The 18,300-nt window shown below is 35.2% G+C and overlaps 3 protein-coding genes and 1 long non-coding RNA gene across 8 annotated transcripts; 3 read left to right on the top strand and 1 right to left on the bottom strand.

Annotated features, from left to right (window-relative positions):
• Positions 1-295: 295 nt before the first annotated feature.
• Positions 296-1,358, top strand: LOC148203272 (uncharacterized). Its single transcript, XR_015784534.1, has 2 exons — positions 296-1,046; positions 1,154-1,358. It is a non-coding gene; the product is annotated as an uncharacterized LOC148203272 (long non-coding RNA).
• Positions 1,359-2,953: 1,595 nt separating this feature from the next.
• Positions 2,954-8,465, top strand: LOC124834276 (protein kinase family protein / C-type lectin domain-containing protein). 2 transcript variants are annotated; one of them, XM_088105899.1, is made up of 5 exons: positions 2,954-3,085; positions 3,363-3,417; positions 4,615-5,043; positions 5,243-5,807; positions 7,623-8,465. In XM_088105899.1, the coding sequence occupies exons 1-5, from the start codon at positions 2,969-2,971 to the stop codon at positions 8,146-8,148; spliced, it is 1,692 nt and encodes a 563-aa protein (XP_087962025.1). In that variant the 5' UTR covers positions 2,954-2,968; the 3' UTR covers positions 8,149-8,465. The 2 variants fall into 2 exon arrangements, with proteins under 2 accessions (XP_087962025.1, XP_047164895.2); XM_047308939.2 differs by having other exon boundaries at positions 2,991-3,227.
• A 608-nt stretch (positions 8,466-9,073) lies between these two features.
• LOC124834277 (uncharacterized) lies at positions 9,074-11,575 on the bottom strand. 2 transcript variants are annotated; one of them, XM_047308941.2, is made up of 7 exons: positions 11,249-11,575; positions 11,069-11,162; positions 10,489-10,607; positions 10,261-10,347; positions 9,961-10,053; positions 9,706-9,763; positions 9,074-9,422 (listed from the first exon to the last, which is right to left on the bottom strand). In XM_047308941.2, exons 1-6 carry the CDS (start codon positions 11,558-11,560, stop codon positions 9,707-9,709), a joined length of 762 nt encoding a protein of 253 aa, XP_047164897.1. In that variant the 5' UTR covers positions 11,561-11,575; the 3' UTR covers positions 9,074-9,422; position 9,706. The 2 variants fall into 2 exon arrangements, with proteins under 2 accessions (XP_047164897.1, XP_087962026.1); XM_088105900.1 differs by having other exon boundaries at positions 9,074-9,381.
• Positions 11,576-11,647: 72 nt separating this feature from the next.
• On the top strand, positions 11,648-17,977 carry LOC124834264 (P-loop containing nucleoside triphosphate hydrolases superfamily protein). 3 transcript variants are annotated; one of them, XM_047308924.2, is made up of 10 exons: positions 11,648-11,806; positions 11,895-11,967; positions 12,052-12,161; positions 12,958-13,101; positions 13,403-13,511; positions 13,897-14,249; positions 14,340-14,413; positions 14,783-15,084; positions 15,899-16,145; positions 17,409-17,977. In XM_047308924.2, exons 1-10 carry the CDS (start codon positions 11,683-11,685, stop codon positions 17,667-17,669), a joined length of 1,797 nt encoding a protein of 598 aa, XP_047164880.1. In that variant the 5' UTR covers positions 11,648-11,682; the 3' UTR covers positions 17,670-17,977. The 3 variants fall into 3 exon arrangements, with proteins under 3 accessions (XP_047164880.1, XP_047164881.1, XP_087962024.1); XM_047308925.2 differs by having other exon boundaries at positions 11,738-11,806; positions 12,996-13,101; XM_088105898.1 differs by lacking the exons at positions 11,648-11,806; positions 11,895-11,967; positions 12,052-12,161 and adding an exon at positions 12,179-12,493.
• The last annotated feature ends 323 nt before the right edge of the window (positions 17,978-18,300 follow it).

The raw sequence follows: 18,300 nt of genomic DNA, 5'->3' as shown, positions 1-18,300 counted from the left end.
TCAGCTCGCGGGATTCAGCAGCGTCCGCCCAGCTCTCGTCAGCTCCAAGTGCCACCAAGCGCCAAAGCCGCTTGTTCTGCGTCCGTCCGGTTTTCAGCTGCGCCTAGAGCCCCTGGAGATAGAGCCGCTCGATCCGCTTCAGCTGGAGAGAAACCGTCCGCCCGGTCCATAGCAGATTCATTGCTCGTCCGCCAACCTTTACCGTTCGTGATCGTCCGTCCGGTCTTCGACAAGCTTGTGTGTTTTAACAGGGTCCTCACGGATTCGGTCGGAACATATTTACTTTTTAATCAATCGAAAACCAAAATTTATTAAATGAAGTGAATTTAGTGTTTTTATCTTAATTTGATATTAACTTAGTTGAAAAAGTGATCACATATCAGTTTAATAAAAAAATTAATTAATAATTTAACTACTATATAAGTTTATGATTCATTTTTATTCATATAATTTTTTTCTTTGAAGTCATGACAAATTCAACACTCTTTTTCATTTTCAATTTCTTCTTCTCAAACGACACAATTCCAATAAAATTATCTTTTTCAGATTCAAGTTGACTTGACCAAGTTTTGCCACATCCACCTCTATGTCATCTTTTCCAACAGCAAACCCTAGGCTTCACTGGAAGCAAACCCTAGGCTTAACCGGACAACAACCATCATTCTCGCGCAATCCAACCCTAGGCTGCCGTCACCACGAGCTCGTCCGAGTCACCGTCGCTTCAGGCCACCATCTTCTTCCTCGCGTACCATCCTCATCAACATCGCGAAATCGACGCGACTTTTCTCTGTCAAGCCACCACGCTTCTCGCGCACCACCTGCAACCAAAATCAGAAACAGAAAGTGCCGCTACCATTGCGAAATCCCAGTCGCAATTCCGCCATGCCTCCGCCATTAAGCACACACCTGCAGAAGCCCAAACAGAGACCCAATCCGAAAAATCCTTCGAACCGTAAAACGCCCAAATCGAACTCCAAGCCAGAACTCCACGCTGCAAAGCCTTCAGTCTCTCTGTCACCACCTTGCTGCGCCACAACCGTTGTTGGGTAAACCTCATCTCCAAGAAAGGCTAAATTTTCTTGATAACAGAATTGCAAAATCTCTCTTAGATTAGCTTCACTAACACAAGACCCCATTTTGTTGTCTCTTCAAGGTAATATGGAACAAGGGTACCACCAAGTATAGCAATTGTTGCTGAGTAGAGAGGGTATTGGATACCCATTTGGATCATCAAGCAGGAATGGGGCTTTGGTGGCAAGGTGAAGCAGAAAGCTTACATATTGTGGAATTAGGTTATCAGAAACATTATTTTTTTATTTTTTTAATATACATTCCCGAATAAAATACTTACCTTGTCACTGTGCGAGCTCATCAAAAAGTTAATCCGGTTAAGTTAAGTTAATCCGGTTAAGTTAATTTAATAGTAGGAACTAAATTAATTCAATTTTTTAATATTAAAAATTTAATTAATAAAATTTAAAAGATGAAGATATAACTAAGATAACCCATAAAAATAGAGACTTCCGAATGGTTTAAGCTTATCTGAATTATAAGTAATAGAATGCATGATTAAGTTATATGGGCGGGTTACAGGGAACTTGATTGGTTGGTGTCCGTATGAGATGTAAACTTATTGGTATGATTGATGTCCTATTCGATTAAAGTATATGCTTATACCCACTGAACTTTATTATATTGTAAAACTAATTATATTTTCTTAAAGTAAAATTTAAAATGCTATAAATAATTAATCACACAGGATGTTTTAATTTTATAAAATAAAAAAATTTAAGTTTAAATTCGTTATATAATAAACTAAAAGAAGTGGCATGTTATGTTGGAAATATAGGTTGAGAATGGGTTTCAGCTTGTGTTTGGACTTGCTGAAAATTGACTACACTAAAATGGGCCTAGCATATTGGGCTTTTGCGACGTGAAAAAGACTGACCTGTGCCTTTTGAACAGGGGTGTTACTCCCTCCACCCCCACACGTCTCTTCCTCCACCTCCCCAATTTTCTAAAATGCCAATTATATCCTTCTAAAATGACAATTATATCCTCAAAAGTTAAAATTTTTTATTTTTATTATTTTAATATTTTAATTTATTTAAAACTTCTGATTTACTTCCCTCTGCACCTCTTCCTCTCTTCCATTTTCGTTTACCTTTCTCTCTTCCGTTAAGCTTCTTCTCCACCTATAACAAATTCATATTTTAACAAATTCATATTTTAACAAAATTATTACGTTTAAAAACTAACCATATATAACATTTAAAATTATAAATTTAAATATAAATTACTGTAAATAAAATAAACAAATAAAATAAAAACGAAACGTAAGATGTCGACATCCCTTTTGCCTTAAACGGATGTCGACATCCGTTTTGCCTTCAACGGATGTTGACATCCGTTGAAGGATGTCATCCGTCCAGAGGCAGTGTTCCTTTTACGTTTCGTTTTTATTTTACTACGTTTTGCGGCTCATGCAAGGATTATAGGCTTGGATATTAAAAGGATTATTGGAAGTATGGGAAGGATTTAGGGTTTAGGATTATTGGAAGGATTATGACTACGTACCTGGAGAGGAACCACGACAAGGACACTACACCATAAACGCACTGCACCACGTACTGCACCGAGAACAAGAAGAAGATTGTTTGATAATTCTTTTCACGATCACCAAGCTTTGTAGAAAAATATTTTACTCATACAAGAAACTACGTAGGTTATCAGTGAAATATGTTATAAATGAATAAAATTAAAAAACAACAATTTTAAAAATAAAATTTTACTGAGGGGCAAAATAGTAAAGGAAAGGTGGAGGAAGGGGCAAAATAGTAAAGGGGAGGTGGAGGAAGAGATGTGTGGGGGTGGAGGGAGCAACACCCTTTGAACAGATCTGACACCTCTTCGTTCAGAGTGGTGACTGTCTTTAATTGCATTTACACCTACCCACCAAAACGCTGAAATGAACGAACCAGAATTGGAACGCCTTCCCCTCTTTCCTTTACTTCTTACACTTCAAGGGCAAAGAAATGAACAGCTCTTCTTCTTCTTCTGCTGCTGTTACTCTGGCACGCTCTCGGTATGTGATGTTCCCGTTTCTTCATTAGTGGAATCCAGGTTTTGAGGTTACTGTGATGGAAGCTAAGTCCATGGCACTGCAATTTCTTCTCCTTCTGCTCTCTCTACTCGCTGTTGCTGCTCATGGACTCGCTTCCAATGCTGTGAGTGTGTTACTACATGTTTGGTCAATCTCAAGAAATAATAGTAATAGTAACTGAAGTTTTCCTTTTATAGTTCTTTCTTGAGAAATGTTTTATGTTGTGAACCGATTTGTGGAAGCTTTGTCTTGCTTGCAGACACTGAACGAGACTTGTGGATACTTCGATGGTTCTCTCAGTAGAGATACAAAAGGTACGAGTTCTTCTATTGCTTACATAACGATGGTAGTTGCTATTTTAGAAATTATTATTATTATTGTCGTTGCTATAATTATTGTTATTATTATTGTACTCTCTCTGATCCAAAAGCATTGATGCTTGAGATTTTCCCCAATGATTATGAAGAGTCATTGAATACCTCCGACTCTGGAGGAATATCACTAAATTATCTCAGTTTCACTGGTAATATTTTCTGTTATATTTAGTGGATATCCTAGGAGACAAGGTCAGCACTGAAAATAAATTATGCTTTCTTGACCTTGAAAAGTCAGAGGTGTTAAACAAATACATGTTGCAATTTTGTTCACTTAGTTACTAGCTGAATAGTAGTTTACAAGAATAATTTGCTGTTAGCACCCAAGTAAAACTAACAAGCTAACTAATACACAGGCAAATTACAACTAATTATAACTAATTGGAAGGTTTTCTCTCATCAGTGAGTTTGCGTCTAGATGCATCTCATCATGCTCATCAATTTTATAAAACTCGTGGATCATTGATAGGAAGGGGGTAACATGATCATAACTTAGGGATGGTAACTTGGATTGTAATATCCTCTTAAAAATGCACAATTATATTTAGATGTTGGTGATGCAGCGTCAGTGCTGCTCGCTGACAGCTATGAATAGAAACGAGCGATGGTTTCTATGTGCATTTTGGGAACCTTAAGCACAAATGGGATGTACATCTAATTTTTGAATTGGGTTACAATAGACAACCTGAATAGTCCACTCACACACAGACACACACACATATTTCCCAAGTTGGGTAACAAAATTCCAAGACCATCCAACATTCAAGATTAACATGGGCAATGATCTGCTGTTTCTGCAAGCAAACTTGTGAGCATTTAATGATCGGCAGATTCTCTGCTCTGCCATGTGAATTTGGTCAATAGTGCCCCCAAAGTTGCAGGATTGTGCAAGTTTACTGATTTGGACAACATCGATGCTCACATCCTATTATCTACATGAATGGTATAAGAATTGTTGTGCACAATTCGTAATACTTAATATTCATGATTTGATATATTCTATATAAATTCTAATACATTACATCTGATGATGCTTATAGTCACATTTGGATAGTGAATTTTGTTATTTGTTTGGATAGACTTTGAATAGTAATGCTTGAGTTTTCAATTATTATATTATTTCCTCTCCTTCTGCAGTACCTTGCCCTATTGGTTGGGTTATGGACCCTAACAAGACCAAATGCTTTCTTCATGTTGGGAGGCCTCAATCTTGGAATGACTCAGAAATCTGTTGTAGTAAGTATGGTGGACATTTAGCTTCATTGACATCACTTCAGGAGCTACAATTTGCTCAGAGCCTGTGTGGTGAATCTGTGAATAGTTGCTGGATTGGTGGACAAAGACGCAACACTACAACTGGTTATCAGTGGATGTGGTCTGACAATTCACCAGGGAATAACTCCATATTTCCATTGGAAAATGTTCCTCCCCATTGTAATGGAACTGGACTATCCTGTCATGGAAACAATACAGATAATCTGTGCACAGTAATGACTAATAATTCAAACTCTCTCGTGAGTGAGAGATGCGATAATCCTCACTCTTCTCTGTGTATACTTGATATAGGTATGTTCTCGTTGTATATCACTACCAATTCTCATTTTGCATTCATTAGAGATTCAGTATTTATATTTTCAAATCTATTTTATTCCCTCACCCAAAAAGTCTCTTGCTATTAAAAAATATGTTCAATAGGTGCATCGTTCAATGAATTTTTAAATCATCATTTCTGACTGAACCGTTTACCCATTTTCTTTTATAATAGATGCAGCGTGTAACCGGATGCACTGCCATAGGGATTATTACCTTATCATCCTCATAGTAGTGAGTGCATTGATACTCTCTACAACATTAGCAGTGGTAGTTTGGCTTCTTGTATATAAGCGGGGAAAGAAAAGAAGGCGGTCTAGAAAAATATCTGTTCCAGGAGCTTCTCTTCCATCATGGAAAGTCTTCACCAAAGAGGAGTTAAGGTCAATTACGAAGAATTTCAGTGAAGGTAATCGTCTTGTTGGTGATACCAAGACTGGTGGTACATACAGTGGGGTTTTATCAGATGGTTCAAGGGTTGCAGTTAAGAGATTAAAGAGGACAAGCTTTCAGAGGAAAAAGGAGTTTTATTCTGAAATTAGCAGGGTTGCTAGGCTTCGATATCCCAATCTGGTTGCTGTGATGGGATGCTGCTATGATCATGGTGATCGCTACATTGTTTATGAGTTTGTAGCTAATGGTCCCTTAGATAAATGGCTGCATCACATACCTAGGGGAGGTCGCAGCTTAGATTGGGCTATGAGGATGAAAATTGCTACAACGCTTGCTCAAGGAATTGCGTATGTTCAAAATATACTTTTTATTTTGCTAACTTCATTTTATCTACAATTTTTCACACTCCTTGTTCATGTGCATATTTCACTCAAATTAACAAAAAATTTCTTATGATACAAATTGTTTTGCTATGAATGTGGGCATTTAGGTTATTCTGTTGTATTTGTGTGCATTCTTTGTAATATGCACTGCATTATGACTTTTAAGATTCCAAATTTCATAAGGGAACATTTAATTTAATACTTGTTGTGTCTGGTGCATGGACAAATTGAAATGAAATTGATTTTTCTTTCCAGTCTGTTTTCTTTGATGTTCCACCCTTTTAATTGGAACCAGAGTGTTTCATTTTTAAACTGTCCTTTTCAATTCTTTCTTTACAATGTAGCAACAATAGAATAGAACTCGGGATATGTTTGTTCCATCTAGTATGTCTAAATGTCACTGGTCTCATTGATTATCAAATTGAGTGAAGAACTTTCATGTTCTGGATTTCCCTGTCTCTAAAGTCCTACAGCCATCCTGTTCTTGAATGTTATTTTTGCATGAGAGCAATATTCTTTTCATTCTAAAGATAGGGATCGCCATTTGACCAAGTAAATATTACAAAGGATGGTGGAGTTGAATGAATTAAAATATGCTCTGCTGGTGTACTTGGCTCAAAACTTCGCGTGGATGGTGGTCAATTGAGTGAAGAACTTTCATGTTCTGGATTTCCCTGTCTCTAAAGTCCTACAGCCATCCTGTTCTTGAATGTTATTTTTGCATGAGAGCAATATTCTTTTCATTCTAAAGATAGGGATCGCCATTTGGCCAAGTAAATATTACAAAGGATGGTGGAGTTGAATGAATTAAAATATGCTCTGCTGGTGTACTTGGCTCAAAACTTCACGTGGACGGTGGAGTTTCAGAGTAAATGTACCAGGATCCCACAATGCTATTTGACACTAGATGATCATAGAGGGAGATAGAGATATAGAGCTAATTATCGTAGCCCATTGTTGTTTGTGTTGGATCCACTAATCTTGCATTGCATCTGTCTTATATTATGTCCTCATTTCACTAGTTATCATTAGAGGATCCTGATCCATCTAGAAAAGAGGAAATAATTAATGTGTTTTTTTAATTGCCGGTTAGGTTTCAGTTTTCGTTTGCGTTATGGGCTATCTACAGTTTCCTTGTCCAGCACTAGACTGTATCAATTGAGATTTTTGAAGATGTTTTAAATATTATCTTCTTTTCTAATGTTTATTTATTATATTATATAAAAAATTACATTTCCTGAGCCATGTAAGATCATTTATGAAAGATTTCACTCCTTTAGCATCAATCTTCAAGGACTTTTTCCTGGTTAGTTATATAACGTTGCTTCATTTCATTGTTGCTGTCCTATATTGGTCCAGTGTAGTGGATTATGTTTACCTTCATTATGCAAACTCTTCAATGCCTTGTGTGCTTTATAGGAGGATATAACAAAAGAAACCCGATGGCTTTTTAGTCTCTAAATATGCTATGTTAGTTAGCTTGTAAAATCATGCCAAGGGTAAGTAGGCCGTTATCTACCTATCAAGAAGAAAGAGAGGAGGAAATAATTTGAAACCCATGTCCGGGGAACCATATGAATGTTTGTTGAGTTTTTTCATAACGGTAATTATAATTCCATTCACTCTACGAAACTATTCCTCTTGAGTTTGTTCCAAACTTGATTTTCCGATTAAAAGTAAATAAATAAATAAATTAAATATTCCATACTCTGCAGTATTTTGAACTTAAATGATAGATTGATTAATGTATAATTGCGGCCCACCTCTCTATTTCAACAGGTTTCTGCATGACAAGGTTAAGCCACAAGTGGTGCATCGAGATATACGTGCAAGCAATGTACTCCTGGATGAGGAGTTTGGAGCACGCCTGATGGGTGTTGGTCTGTCCAAGATTGTGCCGTACGAAGTAATGCATGAGAGAACTGTCATGGCAGGTGGAACTTACGGATATCTTGCTCCAGAGTTTGTGTATAGAAACGAGTTTACAACAAAGAGTGACGTATATAGTTTTGGCGTCCTACTACTTGAAATAGTAAGTGGACGTAGACCTACACAGGCAGTTGATTCTGTTGGTTGGCAGAGTATCTTTGAGTGGGCAACACCTCTTGTGCAAGTTCATCGCTACCATGAACTCTTGGATCCTCATATAACTTCATCCTCTTCTAGCATTATCCCTGAGGCTAGTACCATCCAAAAGGTGGTTGACCTTGTTTATTCCTGCACGCAGCATGTTCCTTCTATGCGCCCTAGAATGTCTCATGTTGTTCACCAGCTGCAACAAATTGCCCAACCACCTGCAAAGTAAAAGCTAATCTTGACCTCAAATTTCTGTATCTATAACTTACAAGTGGAGGCTTTTTGTGTTAATACATGTAACAGATATTTATGTACTTTAACTTCCCCTTCTTTGGGATCGAAATTAGCTTTTTGTTAAATCAAGTGGGAACTAGGGTTAGAAGAGGCAAATTGTGCGAAACAATATTTGAATTTTTATACACGCAGGTGTAATTGTACTATTAATTGAACTGTACTATTGAAGAATTGTTTGAGCATAGAAGTGATTCTTCAACAAGTGATTCTTTTTATAAAGAATTTATTTTAGTACTAATTTTATTTGATTCATTGTCAAAGGAAGGAAAAGAAAGTTGTGTTTGTTGAGAAGAGAAAAAAGAGAAGAAATAAATTAAAAATTTGTACAACTCATTACTATTTATTTATTATCTCCACTTATTTTTCATCTGATATCTGTTTTATTTGTCTACCGTAATGTCATAAATATTAATATTCTGTTTTATTGAGTTGAAAGGGTGAACGATGCTAAATGAGATAATTCATGTTGAGTTTCTATTTAAAAAAACGATTTTAAAAGTTAGTATACTATATAGTTAATTTTATTTAAAATTATGAATTTAAAAAACTAAAATACCTGAAAAAAAAGACATGTTCAACTATGAAAAAATAAACGTTAGAAATATAATTTTGCTTGCTTATTATTTGTACAAACTCAATTAATGGAGTGAGTAGTGTGCCATTTTACCAAATATAGAGATGTTAACATGAACTAAACAAAAGAAATATCACTTTAAATTAATGTAATTTGATGTGATTCTAGAAAGTCGAAAACAATTCCAAATCTAAAGTTAATTTTTTAAAGTTAAACTAAACATAAGAAGTTTAACAAAAATCACGTTACTTAATATTTTAACAAGATTCTAAACAAAGGATACTACTAGTACAATACAAAAAGCTTCTCACTCTGCATTACATGAAAATAAAACAACGGGAGAAAAGTATTACATCTGAAATAATCAACATACATAGAACATTTGAAACGTATTCATTTCGAGATACCTTCCAAGCCTTCAAGCCGCATAACGATCAAGATGTACAATTTTTGTTGTTTAAAGAGGCAAATTTGAGAGCTACGGGATACAAACTAACAAAATAAATAGCTACAATTTTGCAGGTGGCGTCAAACATACACTTCTAGGGGCTGTCAACAAAGTAGCACTAATATTTATTGAAACTGAAAACTGCCCTGGGAAGAGATATTGATCGTTATTTACAATATCACCGCACCTGTGTGTCCAATGGAAAATTAACATACGTATACAACACACGCAAAGTCAGCATATGAATAATAAAGAATCACCAAATTATATGCTGGTATCTGGAAAAAATTCCATCCTTATCTGGCTTGAAAATTGATTTTGATCTAAATATTTGTATCAATTTTCCTCTAGCTACGTGCGTCTCTTTAATATTTATTGCTTTTATATATCAAAGTGGACAAGCACTTGAATGTAAAGCCGAATACATGCAAACAACACAGGATTTTTTTTTTTACATAAAATTCACTAACCTCAATCTATGGATTCTGTTGTTTGGGATTGTTGCTCTTCAAATAAAGATTGTATTCTCTGCAATAAACAACATACCTGGGTTCTTAGCGAAAAGAAAAGAATCAACTTCAGTTTAGATACATAAAACTGAATCCTTTCCCTTTTCGCAATTTTTTATTCTATTTCAATCTCGGGAATTATTAAAATTCGTGTTTCTTCCCATCCTCGGTGCCATTAATTAAATAACAATTCAACATCTCATGTAAATTTTCTACCTTGACAGAGCTTCCAACTTCCTCTAGTTTCTGCATTAGTAGCTGCTCCCGAGAAGGTTTATAATCATGTTTCAATGACTTCGATGTAGACATCTGGAAGTTACAGAAAACAATAAAAGGTGAGATAGATAGAGACAATAAGTAAGCAACATGAGCAATGAGTGCTAAGCAATATAAAGGTTTACCAGTCAATGACTTAACACTATCGGTCACCCACTTCCCCAGAAGAAAAAGAGACAAAAAGAAAAAGTAGAAAATTTTTAAAAAATTTATTCCCAATCTGGCACAGCGATGACTTACCATCAGATGGTTTGGAACATCTTCAAATGTAGAAACCTGCCTCGACATAACCTCATTTCTCATATTTGATAGACGCATCATAACTGCCTGAAAAGAATGGAAGCATTGCAAAGAGCAGTTCCACATAACCCATGCTATCAATCAACTTGATGCGGAAGACGAGAGCAACGAGAAATTTCTAACTAGAAACGGTTTTAGATTTTGGATATGTCTTTAAAAGAAGGATACCTTCCTGAAAGCATTTGGGTTCGCAACCCCCTCGATTTTAACATCATCACTGGGTGGCCTTCTAACTCCAACATTTTCAATTCTAAGAGAATAGACGCCAAAAAGTGATTGCATGTATCCTATGAATAGAGACAATAAATCACGAACTAAAAATTGAAACCATACGACCATAAAACCATTACTGGATATTGGAAAGCTTAATAGAAAAACAAGAAATGAAACCAATCACAACAGATAGTGTCAACTGAACGGAAGAATAAATAATAGTAATCCTATCAGAAACGGTCATACATGATTAATCTAGTTCAATGTCAAAAGAAGACCGAGACCAGAATTATAATTCTCATCTCTTAATAATCAAGTGTTTCCACAAGGCTTGTCTCCAACTCTAGCGAGAACACCGGGTTAAATAAGCATCATAAATCTAAACCATTAATCATAGTTAAACGGAATGAGAAAAAAACACTTTACTCATTCGATGTATTTTAATTTTAACATCATTTTTTTTTTCATTACATTTCATCCCACTCTTTTGCAAATCAAAGCACAATAATACATTAGAAAAGTGAACAATCTGCACCTTGTTCAACCACAACATCTGCCACAGAGTGCAGCAAAACGTGCTTCTCCTTCTTCAGCACTCCAAAACACGGAAATGGCACCGGCCTCGTAATCTGAGCAACACAACCACATATTCACGAAATTTTGATTTCTCAAAAAATAAATAACGATAAATCAACACGAGAGAGGGAGAGATTGCCTTGTAAACAATGGCGTTTGGAGTGAGATAGAGGGTTCTAGAACGAATATCCTTCCTCAGTATGAACCTTCTCACTGGTAGATAAAGCAACATGAGAAATCCAATGCCCCATGCCAGAATCAACAACACGGAGTAAAGCACCCACTGCACTGTTTGATACTTCACGAATCTGTGTTCCATCTCCCGGAACGACGCCGCATAGAGCACCGCCTCCGTCTCGCGCTCATTCTCCTCCAACAAACTCTTCTCCAAACTCTCTATTTCCACCACCTCCTCCGCCGTTCCCATAATGGCCCTCGCCAACAAGCCCATTCAGCACTTGCCATATATTATTTCACACTGATGGGCCTCCAAGGGATCGGCCCAAAAAAGTCGGCCCAAAATTATAAAACCTCGTAAACCCTTTCGCTCAGAATGGATCAAGAGAAGAAATAATGGGGGTGAAGAAGCTTAGTCAGGGAGTGAAAAACGAGGGTAATGGCAGCAACGACAACGTTTTTGCTTCATGCTCCTTCTCCAGCCTTGGCCTTGATTCCAATTTGTGTGAACAACTTCATGGTATTTTTTCTTGTTTTGTGGTTATTTATTCTTGGTTGGTTCTATAGAGAGTGACACAATTTGATTTTTAATTTTTGATTGTTTACAGAGAGGTTGGGGTTCGAAGTTCCGACGCTGGTACAAGCTCAAGCGATTCCTGTTATTCTCTCTGGGCGTCATGCGTATCCTTTTCTTAGTTTTTGGTGTTTCTTGCTGAGATTTTTTATTGAAAATCCATAATTGGGTTCTTTAATTAAGAATTATAGACTGGTGAATGCTGCAACGGGCACGGGGAAGACTGCTGCGTATCTCGCTCCGATTGTTCATCTCTTGCAGGGTTACGAAAATCGGATTCAGCGCTCTGATGGAACATTTGGTGCGTTTTGTTTTTGTTTTGAATGATTTAGTTCCTTTGTGTAATTATTATTATTTTTTTGCTAAATGGCCAGCACATTTTGATCACTTTTATCATTTGAGGATGGTGAATATATATCCTACTTATAGTTCATCTTGAAGTAGTGATGACTTATAAGATAATGGAAGTAATACTTAAATTTGACATTAGCTTTGTTATTTTGTCGAGTTACTTTGGATTTGTTTTCGAATCCCATGGCTTCGCATGAATTTTATAGAGGAGGGGGATGGTGAGAGTGAAAGTTGGAACTTCAGTGATCAACTGCCCCAAAAAGGAAAAACATAAGCAGTTAGGTATGCTAAACCCCTTTTTAATATTGAAGCATCGATAACGTACATACCAACGTGACCTTACAAACAGTGACAAAATCCTTATTTTACTGGGTGGTGTTAGGTATATAGATTGTATGGTATCATTGGGCTCTATCAAAGACCAATTCTCAACAATTTTATTCATCACGAGTTTATTATTAACGTTTTCTTTCATTAGTATAAGAATAGAAGGGATTGAGCTCTTGATTATATGTCAAATAACAACTGTGTACAGCCTTAAGCTGTTAAGTGAAGACACATTATTTTCTATAATGTATAATATTGAAATAGTGCATCTTGAAAACATATATCAAACTTTGTTCCTGAAAGTATTGTTTAACATATCAATTTAACTGTTATATAGTGTCTAAACATATTATTTTGCTTATTGTTATGGCAAGTTAAGCTCGTATTAGTTATAAATTTAATTGAGCTATCGGCAATAGCGTTGGTTCTTGTACCGACGCGTGAGCTATGTTTGCAGGTTTATGAAATTCTTCAGAAGTTATTGCATCGATTTCATTGGATTGTTCCAGGATATATTATGGGTGGAGAAAATAGATCAAAGGAGAAAGCCAGGCTGCGCAAAGGTAAAAATCGTGTCATCATTTGTATTCATCATATATACCCACTTTTCAACAGTCATTTAAGTTTGTTTTCTAGTTGTTCAACAATAAAATCTTGAAAATGATGGGGATGAAATTGTGATGGAAGAAAATATAGGATATTTACAGTATTTTTTTATGTTCAAAAGAAAAAAATTGTGCATAAAAGAAAAGCTATGTCATGATTACAAAGAGCTTTGTAGGTGTTCTTTCTTGTATCTGAAACTTAAGTAAGACTTTTAGTACTTACTTGATCATATTTATAACCTTTTTGTTTCCTTTTCAGGCATATCAATTCTTATAGCAACTCCTGGGCGTCTTCTAGATCACTTGAAGAACACAACATCATTCTTGCACTTAAATCTGCGCTGGATAATTTTTGATGAAGCTGATCGGTATGGTTTTCGTCAATTGTATTGCTATCACATAAATCAACTTATATTTCATACTGCAAAGTTGTTATGATATTTGTTGTATAAAACCCGTATTGTAGGAAACACTCGAAGAATACAAACACAGGAATGTATATTACAGAAACATTCTGAGATTATTGATCGAAACAAAATACAATCTAATTCGATTGTCTATTTCTTTCTTATTCAATAAACCTTTTATACATAGTAATGAAAACAACTGTGATCCGTTTTTCTGTTACTAAGTGATTATTTAGTTACAACAATTATCATAACAAAAGTCAATATGATACTTATTTCTGGATGGATTGTTTTCATTGTTTTATATTGTTTCACTAATGAATTAATGTATCATATTTTTTTCCAGGATTTTGGAATTAGGATTTGGAAAAGATATAGAGGAAATACTAGATCTTTTAGGTTCAAGGAAAACAATGCATGATGACCAAAAGAATACAGTTACAAGAAACTCTAAAATTGAAAGACAGAATTTGCTTTTATCTGCCACCTTAAACGAGAAAGTGAACCACCTTGCTAAAATTAGTCTAGACAATCCAGTGATGGTTGGTCTTGATGATAAGAAAATAGCACAAATTTCAACAGCTGTAAGCAATGACCATTCAGAATCTGATGGAGATAATGAAGACCAGTATTCCAGTAAAATGCCAACAGTTGGAGATTACAAAGTTCCTGTACAGTTGATTCAGAGATACATGAAAGGTATGTGATAAATTAGAAATTTCTTCAGTAAGCTTTCTAATTTTAGATGCTATTTTAAGATCTTGAATTTCTAGTTGGATTACTATGCAGTGCCTTGCGGTTCACGACTACCTGTACTTCTTTCAATTATAAAGCATCTCTTTGAAAGGGAACCTTCGCAAAAGGTAAAGCTTCACTTTAATCTCCACCCCTTTTTTGTTGCCTTTATTCCTTGAATCTATTTCTGAGATGGTTTCTTATTTAGTAAATTTTGAATGGTTAATTATTGTTTGTAAATAGGTATATGATGGCATGAACTTTGAATAATATTTTGGTCTAATGCTGTAATAAAAATGCACATAAAGAGCAAGAACAAAAATATCTCATCTATATGGCAATATGTCATTAAGAAATTTACCAGAATCCATATTATTTTGGGTTATGGGACTGGAACTTATATTCATCATGAATGAATCTGCATCTGTCTTTCCACTTATGAAAGTTCTTACAAATTCAAAATTTTATACTTAGTAAGTGACATTATGATTCGACAGGTTGTTGTATTCTTTTCAACATGCGATGCAGTAGATTTTCACTATTCACTGTTGAGTGAATTTCAATTTTCATCCTATTCACAAGCAGAAGGGACCCGACAGAAGTTTCTTGGATGCAAAATTTTTCGGTTACATGGTAATATGGTGCAGGAGGACCGGAGAACCAGTTTTCAGACCTTTAAAACTGAGAAATCTGCTTTGCTTTTGTCTAGTGATGTTTCTGCTAGAGGCCTGGATTTTCCAAAGGTTAGATGCATCATACAATATGATTCTCCTGGAGAAGCTACGGAATATGTTCATAGGTATCTGCCAATTTTCACGTTTGAGTTATTTTTGTTTGATTTATTTGCGGGAAGGGGGAGGTGTTCATATTGTGTTATATTCATTAACATGCTTTAACCTGTTTATATGACCTGTATGTTTTTTGAGATTGTATTAACAAATACGAGCAGTAATAGGGAAAAATGGTGCTATAAAGCTCAACAAGTAGTTTGAGTTGCATAAAAAGAGTATTAGCAAATATAAACATTGAAAATTTTCTTTTAATTGATGAGGGGTAATTGTCTAAACGTTCATACATCGTTTAACCTGAAAATTACACATCAAAGCCGATAAATTGTTACGGCTTGGAGATCAACAACATAAAATAATATGAAACCAAGTTGAATTATACGATTCATTAATGTAAAAAAATAATTTTAGAACTCTTCCATCGTTTGTTTTCCTGATGTCATTCTAATACCTTGGTTCATAATTTTTTTAGGGTGTTATAATGCCTCAGCCTCTTAAGCGTAATAGGCACTCAAACTATAATTATTATTGTATTAAAATTTTGACGAAAAATAAGCTAGCAAGGACTAATATAAAATTGAAAATGTAAAATGCTTCTTGTAATGCTTTTAAGCATGGTTTTCACTTGCTTTATGCCACAATTGTTTTATAACAAAATTTAAAGGTTTTTTTCCCCAAAGCATAAAATTATGTTTTTGGTTTTACATGTCCAATCATGAGCAAATAGAGCATCTTCCCAGTTATTCCATTATGATTATTTGCAATCTTTCTTTATAATTGAAATGCTATATCTTATTTCTGATTTGTCATGAATTCCTAATGCAGGGTTGGTAGAACTGCCCGACTGGGTGAAAAAGGAGAGTCGTTGCTATTTCTGCAACCAGTTGAGATAGACTATTTACAGGACTTGGAAAAACATGGTGTCTCACTCACAGAGTATCCTATCCTCAAAGTGTTGGATAGTTTTCCACTATATGGACAAAAGAACTACACAAAGAAATCAGTGTTCTTAGATTCACATCCCTGGGTCCTTTGTCTCCAGAAAGCACTTGAAGCTTTCATCATGTCGAAGGTGAATTTCATTGCTGATCTCATTGAAATCTGCACCTTGTTGTGTCCTTATTTAATCTAGTCTTAACTTTGTAATCCTTAACTTGGAAAACAAAACATTTCATGGTGGTTTAGTTTTCTACTAAGCTATAGAACTTACAAACTACTGACGATAAAAATAAAATGCCATATAGATTTGTTTGGAAAATTAGGCCCTCAAGTGCAGGAGGGGGGGTTGTGCTGGATGCTGAGTGCGGAAATAAAGGGAATTTTTTTAACCTTTTTAAATCTTCCTGTTAAAATTAACCCCAAAATTCAAGGGTGGGAAGATGCTTTAGATTTGAGAGTTCTCCCCCTTTTCCTCAAATATTCCAATTAAGGTATTTTTACCTCTTTATTCCCCATCTTACTATAAGTAGAACAATAAATACTCCTGCAGTAAGTTGGATCAAATAGAAGATCATCCGATTAAAAGGGTGAGGTCAATGCATTGAGGTTAGAACCTGTAATCTCATGCACGGTATTACCCAAGGCCTCCCACCACTGGACTGGCACTAGTGGTTTCAAAAAAAAGAAAAATTGAGCTTAATGGCTTCAATTGGTCCGTATAGCCAACTCCAACTAGTTGGTTAAGACTTGGTTATTGTTGTACATAATACTGATAACTAAATTTATGAGCAGTTTTAATTGTACATGCTACTTGTGTGAAAAAAGCTTTTTGGATTTGATTATTTGAGTTATGTTACATGCTACTTGCGGTTTTTACATATATCTCTTGGTTTTATGTTTTTGCATTGTGAATGATTCGTTTACCCTTGATTCTTGGAAAACAAGAGTGAAGTAGCCAACAAGCTTGTGGATTTGACCTTCCCTCTGTTTGTCGATTCCCATTCCTTACCCAGGAGTTACACTTCCAAATATATTAAAGAGACAATTGCCCCCAAGTTTGTTATCTTTAAAATTTAGAAAAAATTGAGCATAGAAAGTTATAGTCTTGTTGGAAGTCAAGGATTACCTCCTATTTAATTAAAGCTTACGAAATGTTTATAATATAAAAATAAGGAATGGAATAATGGTTCTCTTATGTGCGATAATCCTTGTGCTAAATTATTAGTCAAGCATGCACTAAATCAAAGATGTAACGAGAATAATAATATTTATCCCCCTCAAGTCTTCAATTTTGGTAGCTGTTATATTCCGTAAGATTTAGCTAAAATCTTACATGAAGGGGATTCTTTGATGCTTCTGTGTATTCGTAAACCATTTTTTGCCTTGTCCTTTTCAGGCCGAGGTAGATAAACTTGCTAAGAAAGCATTTTGCTCTTGGGTTCGTGCATACACAGCACATCGTGGTGAGTTGAAAAGAATATTTATGATCAAGAAACTTCACTTGGGGCACGTAGCAAAAAGCTTTGCATTGAAACAGCAACCTTCTTTAGTTGGACAGTCATTCCAAAAGCAAGCTAAGAAGAGAAAGAGATTTGAGAGGAAAACTGGGGTGTCAAAAAAGAGAAAAGTTGGGAGTGTGACAGAACGCAGACCATGAGAGTGGCTGATACAAGTTTTGTCAAAACAAGGTGACAAATGATATGGATGGATCCAAAGGATCCGGTCATTGTGTCAAAACAATGGGGTTTCCAAGAGACCTGAGATGAGATAGTATGAAGGTCTACGGTTCTGTTCATTTCTGTTGCCCAAATTTCTATCGTTCAATTCAACCCAGATGCCAGAATTACGGGTGGGCAAAAAATCTGGTTGTATCAAACTGCTCTAATTTTGGTCTGTTTTGATCCATTAAAGATTCATTTTTTAAAATCTGTTTTTATTTTGATATATATTTTAATCCATTTTTCAGATCAGATTTCCATTATGAAATTGTTGATGCAAGAAGAAACTCCACGTAATTGCGCATCATCTCTTCCAATGTTTGGTGTAATGAGACAAGGTTTTGAGTGAGAAGTTCCTAAATATATATATATATATATATATATATATATATATATGTGTGTGTGTGTGTGTGTGTGTGTGTGTGTGTTTGTTTATATTTATATTTATATATATTTATATTTTTAATGTCATCTAATTTATTTCCTCGTAGAAAATTTTAAAAGTAATCATTTTTCCTATTAATTTAAGGATTTGGCTTTTCTAATATTTTAAAGAATAGTTATATTATT

Source organism: Vigna umbellata, chromosome 2 (genome assembly GCF_029865625.1).
Source record: "Vigna umbellata cultivar VRB3 chromosome 2, Vumbellata_1.0, whole genome shotgun sequence".
Taxonomy (NCBI): domain Eukaryota; kingdom Viridiplantae; phylum Streptophyta; class Magnoliopsida; order Fabales; family Fabaceae; genus Vigna; species Vigna umbellata.
This window is presented reverse-complemented; position numbering and strand designations above follow the sequence as displayed.

Excerpts from the sequence above, each read along its gene's own strand:
- LOC124834276 (XM_088105899.1), top strand. The coding sequence starts at position 2,969 with ATGAACGAACCAGAATTGGAACGCCTTCCCCTCTTTCCTTTACTTCTT. Across the intron at positions 3,418-4,614 it reads TCTCAGTAGAGATACAAAAG|TACCTTGCCCTATTGGTTGG; the intron begins GTACGAGTTCTT and ends CTCCTTCTGCAG. Across the intron at positions 5,808-7,622 it reads ACGCTTGCTCAAGGAATTGC|GTTTCTGCATGACAAGGTTA; the intron begins GTATGTTCAAAA and ends CTATTTCAACAG.
- LOC124834264 (XM_047308924.2), top strand. The coding sequence starts at position 11,683 with ATGGGGGTGAAGAAGCTTAGTCAGGGAGTGAAAAACGAGGGTAATGGC. Across the intron at positions 13,102-13,402 it reads GAAAGCCAGGCTGCGCAAAG|GCATATCAATTCTTATAGCA; the intron begins GTAAAAATCGTG and ends TTTCCTTTTCAG. Across the intron at positions 16,146-17,408 it reads AAGCTTTCATCATGTCGAAG|GCCGAGGTAGATAAACTTGC; the intron begins GTGAATTTCATT and ends TGTCCTTTTCAG.
- LOC124834277 (XM_047308941.2), bottom strand. The coding sequence starts at position 11,560 with ATGGGCTTGTTGGCGAGGGCCATTATGGGAACGGCGGAGGAGGTGGTG. Across the intron at positions 10,608-11,068 it reads AGATGTTGTGGTTGAACAAG|GATACATGCAATCACTTTTT; the intron begins GTGCAGATTGTT and ends CTCTATTCATAG. Across the intron at positions 9,764-9,960 it reads AAGTTGGAAGCTCTGTCAAG|AGAATACAATCTTTATTTGA; the intron begins GTAGAAAATTTA and ends TGTTTATTGCAG.